Consider the following 17,587-nt stretch of genomic DNA (forward strand, 5'->3'; position numbering starts at 1 on the left):
AGGAGGCCCCATTAGCTAAAGTGGTACCTCAGGTTAAGAACAGTTTCAGGTTAAGAATGGACCTCCAGAACGAATTAAGTTCTTAACCAGAGGTACCACTGCATATTATTATTGAAACAAATTTTAACTATGCAAAGATCTTTATAATATTCACATTTCTCAATCTCAGAAGAGCGTTGTTGTTGCAGACAGTGAACTGAAGCTGAAAAATTGTAACTTACCCAACACTTTCACCACTCCTGAGCTATCTCAAGAGGCACTGGACAGACAGTGCTAGCTTCTGTAATAGGTGTACTTAATATGGCACAGGCTTCAATCCTAAACATTCTGGCAAGGGAATAAGTCCAACTGAATTTAATAGAGCATTAAATGATGAGGGGGAGAACCATGTATGCAACCTTGAGCTCCTTGGAGAAAAAGATGGCATGGAAGTGCAATAAATAAATGACTTAATTCTGAATGAACATGTTTAGGATTGCATAGTGAGGCTTGTGTTTGTCTGCAGCATACTTTGAGGCTGAAAGTTACTCAGTTATACTTTTAGACTTATGCACATTGATTAGAGAGTAAGTTCCAACTAACATAGTCAAACCTGTTCTGTGGACTGTGGGGGAAATCAGCTATTGACAGTTTAGATGACAGAGGAAAATTTAAGCTCATGTTTCCTGATTTGTTCTCAGACACATTGCTCAGGAGTAGGATGTCCTGGGGCAAAAAAGGAAGACTGGAATCCTACACCTTTCAAGGTTGCATAGAAGAGAGAATTTCAGCAAAGGTAACCTGCTGAAATTCTCTCTTCCACAGAACAGGACTGGGGTGGATAGAAATTCAGTTCCATTTTCTTTTTAATGCAAACTGTGGGGGAGGAAGGGAAAGGAGAATGTTAGCCGCTTTGAGACTCCTTCGGGTAGTGATAAAGCGGGATATCAAGTCCAAACTCTTCTTCTTCTACTACTTCTTTTTCTTCTTCTTCTTCTTCTCCTCCTCCTCCTCAATTCACACCTCCCTAATAATGGAGCTACTTGTCAAAATGTGCACTTCTCTGAATTTTGCACTGCAATTCTACAACCAAAGAAGTATACAAAAATGCACACATTATGGGAAATGTGTATAAAACTGGATATACATTTCACTGCTCGTGTGAGTATACAACTTGCATGAACAATTATTTGCCTGGCTGACCCTCAGAGTCGATCCTGAATTGCCTTAAGTGTGTTGCAGCCAGGAAAATAAGTTTAGCATGTTTTTCTGGATGACACGCCCCAAACTCGGAGTTAAAAATTATACTGCCCTGCAGTTTGATAGCGGAACAAATATTTTAAGCAGTATTGCCGTCCTTTGAGCAGCAGACATGTTTCCCATGAGTTCACCGTATAAACCTGATCTGAAGAAAATTCTTACTTTTGAAGGGTGGATAGAGGCCCGCACATTTGCAGGTAATATTGTCTTGCCTGGAGGGTTTACAAAAGGCACTCCCTCAAAAAGTTACAGCTGTAAGATCTGCATGGCAGACATCTGAAGTACATGTCTGTTGTGCACAGTGTGTATCAGCCTTGGATCATGCTTAGACTCCAGCTGTCCATCGCAAACCTCACCAATTTCAGAATGTGCTGTGAAAGAGGGTCATGAATTCATATCGAGGGCCAGTTCCCATGGCTATGTTGAGAATTGCTCCATGACTGCACAGGATACAGAGAAACCATCCAGCTGCCATTCCATAACCCTTTTCTGAGCGTGAGATACATTGGATTCAGTGGGGCTTAGTTATGAGCAGACATGTATCAGATTTCACTCCCAGACTCCTTAGGGTTATTCTGGGAGGCAGCATCAATTTAGAAAGCCTAACACTGTATTCAAGAAAACATGTTACACTAAATACTAGGCATCAGTGTAAGATTTTTTCAGTTGGAATCTCCACAAGACTATCTGGTTATATATGCAGGATTAGAGCCATGCTGAGGACCCAAGTTCTCAGTTCTGAAACTACTCAGCTCTAACTAGGCTGTAGCAGTGTTAACCAGCAACTGCAGACTCTTTAGCAGTACTGTTCCTTTATCAATCAATAGACACAGATGATGTGAAAGCAGTACAATTACATATATATTCATTGCTCACCTTCTTATATAAACTCTTTCATGAGCTGTTCTTCCAAAAGTAGTGGGGCACAGTATACTTTGCGTTGTGAGAAAATGACATTGTTTAAAAGCATTGTTGTTATTGGTAAGTTCTATATTTTTTTTTAAAAAAATTGGTTGCGGGAATTGGGGACTGTGAGACTTTAGGCTATGTATTTTCTCTTTATATGCATGCTACCCACACTTGGTTTAATTCTCTTCTTATTTTTATTATATTGAATGAATAAAAACCTCTAGCTTTTAATAAAACTTATTTGCCTATAACAATGTTTGAGTGCCTTGGTCAAATGATTTAATTAAAATATTCAAAGCTATTCTTAGCAAACAGAGCCTCCAGTTCAATTTAAATGGGAGAGAAGAAGAAAGAAAACTGCTTTTCAAATGTTGGAAGGATTAATCTCTGACTCATTGCTAAGCGACTTTTAAAAATACTAATATAATGTAGCTCTTGCTATTATTAGAGATACAGAAAGCTCTAGTGGCCTAGAATGACTTGACTGAACCTTATAATAATCTTAAGGGGAAGAAAATTTAGGGATGAGATTCAAGAAGTTCTTGTAACTACTAACCCTATGTTGAAACTAGCCCAAACTGAGAAAGAAAACTATTGTTAATTTAACAGAAATTTCTGTTTGTCTTGCAGCTCCTGTAGCTGAGGCAACTTGTCCATTATCCGAGCCTCATCATCCAACCACAAGATCACCAAACTGTAGGGTCTCATCTCCTTCACGTTGTGTTTCTCAAACACTGCGTGAGATAACAAATTGGAAAGGAAAACCCAGACGACATAAGCTAAGCAAAGACTATATTGGTGGGCCCAGTAACTTCAAGTAAGTTACAATCAAGTAGCTTAAGTTGGATTCCTGCATGCATGCACATCACTGAACTGAACTGAACTGTGTGAACTGGAAAGCACTGTATTCAGGTTTTTCAGGCTGTAATGAATGAAAGAAAATTGCTTTGGTGGCGGATTCTTTCACACATACTAGTTGTGAATCTGGGCAGTATGGCATCGAATACACAGTGGTAGAGCTTCATGCTCCGGCACTGGGGGGCGGAGAGCAGGTGGGGGCGGGGCTGGTGTGTGTCCTGGGGGCGTGGCACCCCACTGGGATTGCACTGCTGGGGGCGGTGCGCTCCCCCCCCACTCCTCTTTCTCCGCCACTGTGAATACAACTGTTGGGAATCAGAAGTGAGGATAGAGCTGTTGTACTTGAGCTCAGCTTTTGGGCTTCCCATAAGGATCAGGCTGGACACTGTGAGAACAGAATGCTGGACTAAACAAGCCTTTGGATTAATCCAGCAGGGCTGTTCTTGCATTGCAGCCTATGAGTAAGGAACTTATTTGCACAAGATTTGGAAGATGCTATCCTGAAGTTATTGGCTGGAAAGTTGAAAGAGATGTCCTTGTATACAAGAGAAGGGAATTCAATCTGTTGAATTTCATTGTACACAGGTCATATATTGACAATAAAGGCAGTATTATACTAGGACCTGAGAGACCAGGGTTTAAATTCCCACTCATCCATGTAGCTCACTGGGTGACCTCAGGCCAGCCCAACTTACTTCACAGGGTTGTTGTGGGGAATTAGATGAGAAAGGGGAGATTAGATGAGCTCCTTGCAGAAAAAGGTGGGAGAGAAGTATAAATAAATAATTTTTTTTTAAAAAATTCAGCATCATACTGCTGACTATTCAGAGTATTTCCTAATCATTATACAGTCTGATTTCTTCTCTAACAGAAGGGTTTAACTGCATGGCTGGTGCTTCAGGTCACCTAATGTGGATTCCAGGCAACTGTTGGCAGAGTCCACATTGTGCTAAAGGAGCAGCTTTGAGGCTGTAACTTTCTGCTATGCTTTTAACAGTTGCTTGATCTGCAGACATGAGCAGATACTGTAAAACTGAAGTCCCCTCCCCGCACCCCAATGAAGTTGGTGTTAAAGGCACAGGAGGCAGGTCTGACTAGTTCTTGTTCCATGATCATGCCTGCCTTAGTGCCATATTGCATCTTAACTTGGGTTGCATCTCATGTAGAGGTAGAGGTAACTAACTGCATCAACTGGTTCTCAACTAAGATGGGGAACTTAGTTGCTTACCTGGGGAACAGTGTTGCTTACCTGAATCATTAACAGCCTATAGGAAGATAAGTTTTTGTTTTTATGCAATCTGCTGTAGTCTCTTATGCTCCTGGCTATTGTTGGTTGAGAGGCCTGTTGTTAGAATAAGCCTCCATGTGAGAAGTTGGTAAATTTACCAGTATTAATAAAATAAATAACAGCAGTTTCTCAGAGCTGGGAAGGAATCTTGTTGAAGCTTACTTGGGAGTAAATTTACATGTCAAAACTCCTTGAAAGGGTTTGCACAGAACCAAGAAGAGGGATGGGTGGCAAAAAACCTCAGAGACAGCCTCTTAGCTGATCTTATGAAAATGCACTCTTTTAATGATCCTGTGACCAAATAAATCCAATTCAAAACCTGACCTCAGATAGACAATTGCTGCACATGGAAGTTCTACTTTTGACAAACAATTTGCTTTTACTGGAAGGGATGCTCATCTTCCCTTTGGTCATAGTCATAATACTACTTAGGATTCCTTTGTATTCAAATAATATATTGCCTATTTTTTATGCCCTTTACAAATAAATGTGTTAAGGTGTGTGTTTGTGTATGTACACAAACATGCATCTGGGGTGTGCGTGCCAAACTGGGTCTTTGACCAGGGTGACAGAAAGCCTAGTTTCGGCCCTGAGTTTGTACTACAGTATTCTAACTAACATTCTTGCTTTGATATGCTTGCTTTGACAATCCAAGTCTTCAGTGATATCTGCTTAAAAAATGCTAATCTGTCTTTTAGACATCTCTGTCACATTGGATGGAGTCCCCAAACTGGTTTTGCAGTAAGTAATTGCTGTGGATTATTGCTTGCTCAACTATCAATGCTTCCTCTTTTCCTCTCCTTTTTAAAATGGTTGCTACAAAAAACGAGCTCTCTCTCATGATCTCAGAGCGACATTCTAACTTGTTTGAGCCTTACCTTTATGCAAGCTTTTTTGTGAGCAAGTACGCATGCAAAGAAAGGCCCTTTTCTTCAAAGGCAGGGGTCTCCAAAGTGGTGCCTTGTGCACAGCAGTTTGCCCACCATTGCCTCCTATGTCTCCTGCAAAATGTCTTGGTAAACAGCCATCTCCAAAATCACAAGGCACGAGAGATTGTTTGCTCTTCTTAGTTGTGTTTGCACTTGCCAGATGGGCGGGGTATAAATAATATTATAATAAATTGTTGTTGTTGTTGTTATTTATTGCCTGGTCTTTCCTGCTTCAGATACATTCCCTTAAATAGACCCACTTTTCAGTAAATACAAAGCCTAGACATCTACTTTTTCTTCCTTCCCCAACAGAGGTGAGATGCAAAGACCTTTTCACTGTTGGTGCACTGCTGACTGATGCTTTCTTTTCCACTGAATAGAGCATGTCTATATCATTTTATGTTTATGCCCTTTTAAGTTGAGGCAGCCTTTTAATGTTATGTCATTTTCTGACTGGTGCCCATTGCACTTCTTCAAAATTCCAAATGTGTCACAGGCTGGTGGTGAGCCCTGTTTTCAAAGCTCTGTAGCCGTTACATCCTCTCTCTTTTTTGGACACAGTTGAAGAACCTTGTCTACAGCAAAGCTCTGTTTATTTGCCCCTTATGGTTTGCTTGTGGTTTTCCTCAAATAATGATGGGACTTGTTGGTTAAGTAAGAGACACTTAATGATCTCTTTCAATACTCAGCACCTCCAACTAGTTTCCAGGTTCCCTAGCAAGACGAATGAACTAGTTTACAGAATTAGTGAATGAGAGGCCACATTAAAAAAACACACAGGAAAATGGTTTTGAATTCGACATGCTTTTCAACTCAGTCCTAACCATTTCTATATGGGAAGTATTGGGGGTTCATGAATAAGAAACAGGCGGCTCAGTTTTACAATTGTACCTTGTCTTGCAGACCAGCTTAGATCCTGAACTAAAGATGATCTTTGCTAAGGCTGGCATAACGCAGGACCACCTGAAGGACAGGAGAACATCAAAGAAGATTTTGGAAGTAATTGAGAAATGTGGGGGTGTAGAAGCAGTACTGAAAGAGGCAAAGGCGACAGGTATTGCACTTGAGCACCTGTGTAGGTAGTGAAAACATTTTTCTGTATTAATGTTATGTAAACATTTATTCAAGCGGTCAAATGTATTGGTATAGTCACTGGGCTGCCTTGCTGCATACAAACGCAGTATGGAATGTGGTTGCACAAGTATGGCAGCCACCAGTTGGCTAGTGACTGTGGCGTGCCATGCTGTGCTGTGAGAAACTCAGGGTAGACAGCTTTCCCTGCCCCCTTGTACCATTGATAGTTTCTAAAGATGTTTGTTTAAAGGCTTAATAGTCCCTGTCTTGTATTCAAAAAGTGAACACCAGGGTGGGGCTGTTGTACAGAAAAGGCCCTAGCCACCACCTGTCTTGTCTTTCATCCTCTGCTTTTATTGGTGCTTGGTGGGGCTTGTTATTTGTGCCATACCCATCCCAGGTGAAAAGACTATGCTTGTAACTGAGGGCTGGATCTGTTCACGCTTGCACTGATGATGGCACACCTTGAGTGAAGAGCACTCTAGTCCAACCCTTTGACTCTCTCTCCATCTCCAATCTGGCTAGTTCCATGGATTGGCAGGGTGGCTCCCTGGCTACTGTGGGAACCTTGTTCCTCAGAGGCATGGTGGAGTCTGGCTTCCCCTTCCCTACTGGGATGTCCTAGGGCCGCAAGATGGAACCCTCATCCAGATCACTGTTCAAACTGCCTCTGCCCCCCATCTCTGGGGCCTCTTCCTCCCCCTCTGACGGATCCTGCCATTCCCGCCCCACCCCACCTGGGACTCGGCTAGATTGGAAAAGCAATTTATATGTGTTGTGTATGCTATAGAACATTGTGCCACCAGATGGCGCTGTGGAGTCCCGTTTTCCTCTACCTGTTTTCCCTGTTTAAATTTACAACACATTTAACTGAAACACTTCTTTGAGGTGTCTAGATCCAGCCCTGGTGACATGGGGCCTATGATACCACCATGCATGCTTTGGGGTGCTGAGGAATCATATGAGAAAGCAGGTCCCAAACCATTCAGGGCTTTAGAAGTAACCAGCAACTAACGGGCAATTCCTGCAGATCGCACAGAACTGGTATAATAGAATAAACCTTTCAAGCTGTTCTAACTACCTTGACCAATTCATAAGCAAGCACCCTTTTAGAATGCATAAAGTTGGTTTTAATTTTTGTATGTGGATATTTGCATTTTTACGTGCATAGCCCTGAATCCATATGTGGATTTGGAAACTGTAAAAATAAAGAAATCTGTGTTTGGGATGTAAGTAACAGTGGCTTCGTACATGGACATCAACAATCAGATTCAATGTTGCTCTTGGTAATTTTTTTTAAAAATATTGCTTTACTTGGGACTTTGCTTTCTTGCTTAACTTGGTGGGGCTTTGGAAGAAAACAGTTGTGTTGAAAACTTTAATTGAATGGGCTGAGGAGCTGAATAGCTACACAGTTACCTGTTTCACACCTGTCTTTCTGCAGGCTTATTGAGAAAACCCCTTGACCATCCTCTGCTTTATCCTGCAATGCCCACGGAGCTGGATTCCACTTGCAGCCCAAACAATACACAAGACACCTGTAGTTTAGGAGTGAAGGATGGATTTAAGGATGTACTAGCAGCACCTAGCTCCATATCAAAATCAGATGAGTCGTCTCATTATGTTGATCTCCCTGCAGTTGTCATATCTCCAGCACCTTGCACGTCTCCTTCCAAAAGGGTATCTCAACACAATTTGATCCAAAATTTGAAGGACGTGCAGCTGAAAAAGTCAAAGAGTGACAACCGACTAACTCCTTTCACCCGCGACAATCTAATGAGTCGGATCAGAAAAGGGACACAACTGAAACCAGCAAGTATCTTTTATTTCAATACTGCACCGGTTATCTGATAATAGCTTAAGCGTTCCTGTTAATCTCCTCCCCGTCCCCCAAATTGACTTTTAAAACAACACTGCTCAAAATGCAAGCTTTGTGCCTATGTCTTCAGCTAATTTTCTAGTGAACTTTTAAGTCTAAAAACCAAGCCAAAACGGTGAGCACATAATAAGCATTCACTTAATAAACCTGTTTGCCATATCTCAGAGGTAATGCTTCTTATCTCTGTGCTCTGTTTGGAAGCTGGGGATTACCTAGAACAGGCACCCCCAAACTCGGCCCTCCAGCTGTTTTGGGATAAAAATTCCCATCATCCCTGACCACTGGTCCTGTTAGCTAGGGATCAGGGCCGTCAACCGTTGGCCCAAGAGGTGCGGGGCACCAGGGTGCAGGGCTCTTAGGGGCGCCAGGCCGAGAGTCCAGGGCCCGAGAGTTGGAGTCTGGGGAAGAGCCCGTCGGAGTGCCGTGGGCTCTTCTGCTGCAAGGCACTGAGGCAGCCGGCCAATTCCACCCTCCACCCTTCTTCTCAACTGGGCTGCATGCGCACAGCTCCTCCGTAGCAGAAAGAGGCTGCCGGCTGGGGCAGAGAGAAGCTGTGGTGTGCAAGGTGCCCGGCTGCAGCTGCTCCATCCAAGTCAAGCCGGGGTGTGTGTGTGTGTGCCTGCGGATCTTTGCACCCTGGTGCCGCATATGTTTAAGACTGCCCTGCTAGGGATGATGGGAGTTGTAGTCCCAAAACAGCTGGAGGGCCAAGTTTAGGGATGCCTGACCTAGAAGATGGGAGACACTGAACTTTGGCCTGCCTAAGTGGGTGCTATCACTCTCTCCATTTTGTTTTGTTTAACTTAATGGCATCAGCAGGTGGGTGGAAAGATGTTATGAGTAGTAAGATGTGATTGGGAATGAACCTTGTCTCATTTTCAGAGAAGGAGGGAAAATGCATAGCTTGTTCCACTGTACAGGGCCTTGTTCCAAATGTACATGGGTACTGTTCAATGTAGGAGCTGCATTAGGCCAACAATACCACAGTGTTGGAACTGCTGTTCTTATATTAGGGTGCCACTGGAGAATTCAGTGTATCCCATTGGATAAATACAGCTGTTGTCACGATAAGTGAATACTGTATACCTATTAGGACTTTTGCACCAGGACTAGGAGTGTGATACCGTGAAACAGAATGGTACAAGACAAACTAGCAGTGGTACCACACTGATCTGATGCAGGCCACACTGCCATAGCTTCACCCATCTCCACAGCGGATTATGAAAGACGGCTGTGAATCAGTGTGCAGATTAGCAGAACAATGAGCTAGTTCTGTAGAAAAAGACCATAGAACAGATTCTGTAGAATAGACTTGGCTAAAGCCATAAACTTACCAAAGAGACTAGTTTGACCACTTTGTGTCAATGGCTTTAGCGAAGTCTGTTAAGCAGGAGGAGCCAGGCTCACAACGTACTTTTGGAAGCTGGCGCCATTTGGGCCAAGTGACGAGGAGGAGGTGCACAGGTGCAAGGTGAGAGCACGGGACATTTCAGGATCCAATCAGAAGCCAGGATGGCTTCTGTAATTCCAGGGTGTCTCAGTCAAATTGGGACAGTTGGGGGTATGGGTTGCCCAGCTCTGCCGTAGATGGCCTGAATTTCCTGTGTTTGTACCTGACATTGCTGACTAGCTCTTCTAAATGCATGCAAGCTGAAACAAGAAATCCTCAGGGTGCTTATAGTAAGCTGCCTTCAGGAAGTGAGGCAAGTGCAAGCCAGCTATATAACGTGAATTCTGCACTTGCACAAGCTCTGGTTACACAAGCAAAAGGACCTTAATAACTGGAGGCTTATTCTAATCTCTTATGTTAAAAATAAAATAAAAATCAGTCCTAAGTCCCAGTGACAGGCTAATTACCTCAGCTGCTTTCTTGAAGCCAAGAAGAAAGCAGATTGAGTTCATACATCTTGCTAGATAAAACGCCTGGGGTGATGGCAGCTCTCATCTAAGAGACAAAGCTTTGTTTCTAATTTGCTAGTCTTCAGCTGTTGGGAGCTGACTAAAAATGGGTTGTTGATTCTTAGAAGTCTTGGAACATTAGAACACTTTGCAAATTCAATAAATAAAAGCCCCTCTGGCTGATTTGTCTAACAAATTATTTTAATTATGACTGAAACTTGTTTAGCGAGGGGGGAAAATATGGCATTAACATTATGTAGCAATAAATATCCAAACCCTGCATTTCTCTAAATTTTACATTGTAACTTTAAGTATAAGGTGTCTAAAAGTCTCCAAACATTGACAGTCCTTGCTGTGTGGCTGGCCATCTTTTAATAATCAGATTTAGCGGGGCTGACTTAAGTTGTGTGGATGTGATGAACTTCATCTTGTGGAAAGTGGAAAATAATTTTTTGGATTGGTCCTTGCTTTCTGATTCAGAGAATGCTTTATGTGGGCATGATGGTTTTATATCATGTGCCCTGTTTAAAAAAAATGCTGTTTGGCAATTTAATTCATAAATAACAGACTACAATTGCCAGAGGTGGGGGGGGGGAGAGGGGCGGTCTCTTTACAATCTGCCCCAGACGATCATTCAGAATACATGCAAATTATCTAATACACTGAGTTCATGGATAGTTTGAAGGATTCCCATAGGCACCCTGTTACCAAAAAGAAGGAAATGAATCACCAGGAAAAAAACAAGGATTTGCATATTGATATTTCCTATGTGTTGATGCAAATTTAGAGATAATGACTGCAATTTAAGTGGAAATGCGTCTTACCACAGTGGGGAAGACTGGTCTGGGTGCCTACTTGGTATTCTGTGTAAGTGCTGTTGATGAGCACTTTCAATACCCCTTCTCATGCTTCTTTATCTTTAAACCGACTAGAGCTAGAAAGCCCTTGAAACAGAGAATTACAGTGGTACCTTGGGTTAAGAACTTAATTCGTTCCGGAAGTCCTTTCCTAACCTGAAACTGTTCTTAACCTGAAGCACCACTTTAGCTAATGGGGCCTCCTGCTGCCGCCGGAGCACGATTTCTGTTCTTATCCTGAAGCAAAGTTCTTAACCCCCGAGGTACTATTTCTGGGATAGCGGAGTCTGTAACCTGAAGCATCTGTAATCTGAAGCGTCTGTAACCCGAGGTACCACTGTATCTACTGATGGTCCTTCTGTAAAGTAGGACACTTGGCCCACCCTACTGGCCACAGAGGGAACATATTAGACTGCACAGGCCTTAGTCTGATCTTCACTTATGTTACCTAACATAGGCAAGGGTGCGACGCTCGTCTCTTAAGAGGCTTTTCTTTTTATGTTTTGCCTGGCTGTTTATGAGGCTTTAATTGCACATTCTGGTTACATTTTGTGTTTTCATCTGTATTGTTGTATTTGTTGATGATTGCCTTGTGGGCAGGAAGATGATTAATAACATGCTTTTAGGAATAAAAATAAATACCGCATTTTTTGCTCCATAAGACGCACCTAGTTTTTAGAGGGGAATGCAAGGGAAAAAATATTATTTAAAGGGAGCGCTGAGCAGAGCCTATATGCATCCTAGGCTCTGCTCAGCTCTCCCTTTCACGAGCCGCGTGGAGCGTGTGTGCTGCGCTTGCAGGCTTTTCCCCGAGGAGATGGAAGGGCAGCCCATCACTGACGGGCTGCCCTTCTCCCTCCTCGGGGAAAAGCCCCCAAGATCCGCACACACACTCCGCGCAGCTCTTTAAAGGGAGTGCAGCTCTTGGGGGCTTTTCCAGAAGGTGGGGGAAGGGACAGAGGGGCTAAGCCAGAAGCCAGAAGCCAGGACAGCAAGCGGGATTGCTGTGCAGTGATCCCGCTTGCTGTCCTGGCTTATGGGATAGCCGCGCGCAGCCTCTCCAGGGCAGCGGGATGAAGGCTCCCCGAAGAGCCGCACTCCCTTTGAAGAGCACGTGGAGCGTGTGTGCGGCTCTTGGGAGCTTTTCCCCTTCTTCCTCCTTGGGGAAAAGCCCCCAAGAGCCGCACACACGCTCCACACGGCTCTTTAAAGGGAGCGCTGAGCAGAGCTTCCCGCCTGCATTCACTCCATAAGACGCACACACATTTCCCCTTACTTTTTAGGAGGGGAAAAGTGAGTCTTATAGAGTGAAAAATATGTTATGTGGGCATTTACACTCCACCTTTTTAAAGGAGGCAATGAACAATATAAATCACAGCAGCATAAAAATATAACGGCAAAGTGAAGAAAAATAGATTGAAGATTTAACTATAAAATGTAAATTGAAGTAGAGCAGTCCAAGTACTCAGTTATAAAACTGGTCAGTGATAATGGGGCTGGGGGCTGGGGCTATCAGAAGAGAAAAAAATTCCACCTTTAAAATCCTTTGGGCTGTCCAGAGAACACATACAGTGTGACCATAGTACTATAGATCTCTTTGCTCTAAATTATTTGTTAATCAAGTTGTTTTCCTGTCCACCACATACATATTGCTTATTGCTGTTGTACTCTTCTGATATCCTTTCTAAACCCAACTATTTTCTCTATGCTGCTTGAAAATGGGAACAATTCAAATATGCATACTAAACAAGACTGAGGCTCCTGAGTCAACACAGCAATAAAAGTGGAGATGATTGCCTAGGTATAATTGCCATGTATGATAAAACAGAGATCTAAGCTTATGGAGGAATAAAATAACTTTAATCGCAAGTTCTGTATAAAATTATGTGGCCCTTTGAGACTACTTGCAGAAGATAGGAGGAAAAGAGACTTGAAGCTACAAAACTGCTTCTTATGGAACTTTTATTAAATAGTCTTATTTCTTCTTGTGCAAATGCAGAAACACAGAATTTATAGTTTTTGACGTATAGTAGTAAACATCCTCCTTCAACATAGCTAAAAATGGAGGCTTGCTAACTATATTTCCTCAATGGCATGGCTGCAAGAAAGGCGATGGATGGAGATATACTTTTGTTTTACACTGAGACATTAAGGCCCCATCTCAGAGTGATTTAACAACCAATGTGTACAGTGGTACCTCGGGTTAAACGCTTCAGGTTACAGACACTTCAGGTTACAGACTCCTCTAATCCAAAAACAGTACCTCGGGTTAAGAACTTTGCTTCAGGATGAGAACAGAAATTGTGCAGCGGTGGCAGCGGGAGGCCCCATTAGCTAAAGTGGTACCTCAGGTTAAGAACAGACCTCCAGAACGAATTAAGTTCTTAACCTGAGGTACCACTGTATTTCCAGGGAACTCTAGGAATTGTAGCTCTCTGTGGGAATAAGGGTCAACTAACAACTCTCAGCATCCTTAAATAACCACAGTACCCAGCATTCTTTGGGGGAAGCCATGATTGTTTAAAGTGGTGTGATACTGCTTTAAAGATACAGTGCAGATGATGGGAAAGACAAAAGGTCAAAGATGGGTAGGAAAGACAAAACATAGCAATGAAATATTTAATCCTTCTCAATCTGCTGGCAGCGAAAACTAGAAAAGTATGGCAAATAAGTGCTGAAATTATGCTTGGAAATGAGAGTTTTGTACTATTAATCCTGGAATGGTGAAACTCACCTGAAGAAATGTTTTTATATAGTACCATCTACGTACATGGTCCTTGTTGAAGAATGAGAGAACACGGTCTCTCCTGCCCTCCCAAGGGTTTCCATTTTAGGAGACAACAGAAGGAAAAGAGGGAAGTTGGCAGAGGGGAGAGAGAATGTGAGGTTTTTGCAGCTATGTGCGTTTAGGCTTGGATAAAACAAGGCACAAAGATGACCAGTGACTTGTCCCAAAGTACTAATGGAGAAGGTAAATTTTGAGGAGCGGGTTGAAAGCAGCAGTGGGTGGCATTGCAGAGTCATTATGAGAGGGAGGAGCCCACTCCTGTAACTGGTACATGGAGGCATAGTATTAGAGGCTTTATAGCCATCACAACTACTTTTGAGAGCCAGTGTGGTGTAGTGGTTAGATTGTCAGACTAAGACCTAGAAGACCAGGGTTCAAATCCCCACTTGGCCATGAACTTCACTGGGTGACTCTCAGCCTAACCTCCCTCACCAGGTTGTTTTGGGGATTAAATGGGGGAAAGAACCATGTCCCCCACCTTAGGAGAAAACGGATGGGATGGAAATGCAATAAACAAACAAACTAGCCTAAGCATGAATTTGCCTAGATGTTTGTGTTGCTTCTTGGAGCAGACAGCAAGCTACCTGATCCTGACCGAATAAAAACTCCTAAAAAGAACCACATGGCTGATTAGTTATGCTGATAGTTCCAAAGTAGATTTGACTTCTAAAAGCTACATCACTGTTTCATTTTTGAACTTTGAAAGCAGGTGGCTCAGAATCCAACGCCTCCCATTGATGACGACATAGTTGCTGCTCTTAAGGATGTTGTTCAGAAGAGACACAAGGCCATACACCTTTCAGGTAGATCACTTGGAAACCCCCCCCCTTCAACATGTAACTTAAAACTATATTGCTTTATTGTTCCTTCGGACAAGCATCTGTTCCATAATTTTCACTGGAACAAAGTACGGTAAGTTATCCCCCAAGAACTGGGTGAATATGCTTCTGAAAAGCCAGTGCTTCCTTTCCCTTTTAAAATGTTGACTATTCATTCATTATGTCAATTAGAAATGTGTGAAGATGGCAAGGATCTTGAACTCGAACTGTTCCTAAAAAGCTATTGCTAGAAACAGCTGAAATATTGGGTGACGTCTGGGATAAACGTGGCACCATATGAGGTCACGTTCTATTTAATTTTCTAAGTCTAATGGTAATGGGGGGGGGGAGTACTATGGTTATGACAGATTGAAAGCCATATGTGTGGAATCAGAGGACAGAAGCTGAAGCTGACATTTATGATGTAGCAACAATTAGCAAGCAATGTCATATTTAGAAAGCTGGATAGGAACAGGAACCACAAATTCATCTCTCCCTGGTGTTTGTAAAATTTTTAAAGGAATAATTCTACTTTTACCAGGCCTCTTCCAGATGTTTTTATGAGACCATGTAGCTTTAGAGAACATTCAGTGGACTAGGGAAAGTTATGCATCTCTTCCTGCCTTTAACTATTCCTTCTAGATATAAAAGGTTAATATGTTTACTCAATCAAATAAGCAATATTTTATTACAAAATCAGAGTCCTACACAACTACCTGCCTTTTAAAAAATAAATATGGGATTATAAAAGTTATTATCTGTGCTAGAAAGAAACAAAAGAACCTTTTCTGTTTGATACTAGAAACTGTGAATGAAAGATCACATTATATTATTCTTTGCACACTCTTGGGACACTGATCTTGGTTATAAACTCATTAGGCAGGTTACTGACATTTTATGTGGTTACATTGTACACACTTCTATCTTGTTTTTATTTATCTAAAAAATGTTATACCCTGTCCCCAGCCCCAAAAAGGGAGTTTCCCAAAGATGGTTTCAAAAATATGGGTGACATCCAATGTTAGTCATACTTGTTTACTCAATTTTTATGAGATGGAATGCTGACTAATGCTCCAGTTCCAAAACAGTCGTACCTTGGTTCTCAAATGGAATTTGTTCTGGAAGTCCGTTTGACTTCCAAAAACATTTGGAAACCAAGGAGTGGCTTCCGATTGGCTGCAGGAGCTTCCTGCACTCAATCGGAAGCTCCGAAAATTGCGTCTGACATTCGGATTCCAAAGAACATTTGCAAATTGGAACACTTACTTCAGGGTTTGCGGTGTTCGGGAGCCAAAACATTCGAGTCACAAGGCATTTGAGAAGCAAGGGGCAAAATGTATTCCATTCCCTTCTATATGGTAAGATCACTCCCTTTAATAGGAAAGTTGGTGAATGCTGTGGGAAATTGAGCTGAAACAGACACTGAGAAACAAGAGAGAGATGCTGGTGTCCTTGGGGGAACCTGAGGTTTGCAGAGGAACCTGAGGTTTACAAAACCAATACAAGGATTTGTTCAGTGCTGTAATTTCTGCATTACTTATGTACAATGTCATTCTCATATTAATCTCCTTTTAGTTATTTGCAGTCCATCCATTCATGCAAAACTTGCACCACAATCCTAGCTCAATGGGGCTTGCTCCCAGGGCAAGTAAGGATAGAATTACCTACTTTCCTGAAAGTAAGCCCTATTGAACCCCATAGAGGGTTATGCTATTAATCACATCACAATGACTTTTAAATTACAATGCTATTAAATTGCAATGATCTCCAATATTTTTAATTAATGGCATAATGGAACACCAGTACATATTGGCTTCAATAGAATACGCTACTTTCCTCAACCTTTTCTTGCAGATACTGAAGAATCTGACTTGGAGAATGGTGATGAATGGAATGATTAAAATTACCATCCTTAAGGATAAGAAATTAAACATGTTAACTACTACTTGATCTTTTAATACTTGATTGTTTAATACAAATATTTTCCAGGATACTTGGAGAATATGATATACTTTAATTGTAGGTTGTTTAAATACTGAAGATGTCTAATATGGCACTGACATGACTTGTCTTAGTATTGTTTTTTAACAATCAAGTGCAGGCTATAAGCTGCTGCTTGATTTTTCTTTCTTTCTAATTTCCTCCCAGTGCTGTTTTTGTTGGTGGATATATTACAAATATAAACAGTTTCTGCTTTTAACTTTTATTCCTGCTGATACTCCATTTAGTATCTGCTCCTAGAATACAGATAATATGTGTCTAAAAATCAGTAATAAACTGTGTTTCCAGGCTCTAGTGAAAAATGGCTTCTCTTTTTGGTGTGGCCACAGAGACAGTGTTCTTATCGGAAGGTTATAGAAATACGCTCCTGCCTGCTCGTCCGCCCAACAAAAGGAAGTTGTGTCAATAGCATGGAATATGCTTTGCCTTACTGTTCACCAGAGCTTTAGGTGTATTTCCTCCACCCCCTGAAAGTAATGACCCTATTCTTGGTTTAAGTCCTCCTGCCACTCTCCCTGCAAGCTTTGGTTACTCATGTGTATTTGTTGCTTCACCCATCCTTCCATTTCATCATATGTATGCCCCTTTTTAAAAACCAAAGTTTCCCAGAAAGCTCCCTTACATAGCCACCTTGATTTCTTTATGTGCTTCTCTTTTGTCTTGCTTTCTGGAATGGTTTGGGATTGAGCCTTTAACAACTCACTTTCAAGAAACCCCTACCCATCCTGAACTAATTTCTCCTTTATTTAAGAACATTCATGACCTGCTTAATAATATCCAAGACAAATCTCTAAGCTACGTAGTCAAGTCAATATGTACAAACCATATAAAACCATTAATCCCCATACGATTACAACAACAGACACAAATCCAAAGTTGTCAAACAGAGTCCAGCTTCAGTAACCAAATTCAGTGGTCTGGGAAAGCATGTGTAAATACGTCTTGAAAAGATATCTAAAACAGATAATAGAGGAAGCATTCCATATGGCACAAGGAAGAGCAGTCCAAACATGGAGCTGATGACAGGAAAAGGCCAGTTTCAGAGTTG

The 17,587-nt window shown here is 41.9% G+C and overlaps 1 protein-coding gene across 1 annotated transcript; it reads left to right on the plus strand.

Moving 5' to 3' along the window:
• The first annotated feature begins 784 nt into the window (after positions 1–784).
• LOC310757816 (uncharacterized protein) lies at positions 785–16,822 on the plus strand. The gene is made up of 7 exons (XM_083603548.1): positions 785–2,220; positions 2,779–2,965; positions 4,993–5,035; positions 6,127–6,277; positions 7,742–8,109; positions 14,430–14,523; positions 16,393–16,822. Exons 1-7 carry the CDS (start codon positions 2,136–2,138, stop codon positions 16,437–16,439), a joined length of 975 nt encoding a protein of 324 aa, XP_083459674.1. The 5' UTR covers positions 785–2,135; the 3' UTR covers positions 16,440–16,822.
• The last annotated feature ends 765 nt before the right edge of the window (positions 16,823–17,587 follow it).

The sequence above is a fragment of the Podarcis filfolensis genome, assembly GCF_964270895.1.
Source record: "Podarcis filfolensis genome assembly, chromosome: 2".
NCBI lineage: Eukaryota > Metazoa > Chordata > Lepidosauria > Squamata > Lacertidae > Podarcis > Podarcis filfolensis.

What these genes read in the sequence shown, in the direction of transcription:
- LOC310757816 (XM_083603548.1), top strand. Translation starts at nt 2,136, where the DNA reads ATGAGCTGTTCTTCCAAAAGTAGTGGGGCACAGTATACTTTGCGTTGT. An exon ending in AAGGGACACAACTGAAACCA is followed by an intron (nt 8,110 to 14,429) that starts GCAAGTATCTTT and finishes CTTTGAAAGCAG; the next exon opens with GTGGCTCAGAATCCAACGCC. An exon ending in CAAGGCCATACACCTTTCAG is followed by an intron (nt 14,524 to 16,392) that starts GTAGATCACTTG and finishes CTTTTCTTGCAG; the next exon opens with ATACTGAAGAATCTGACTTG.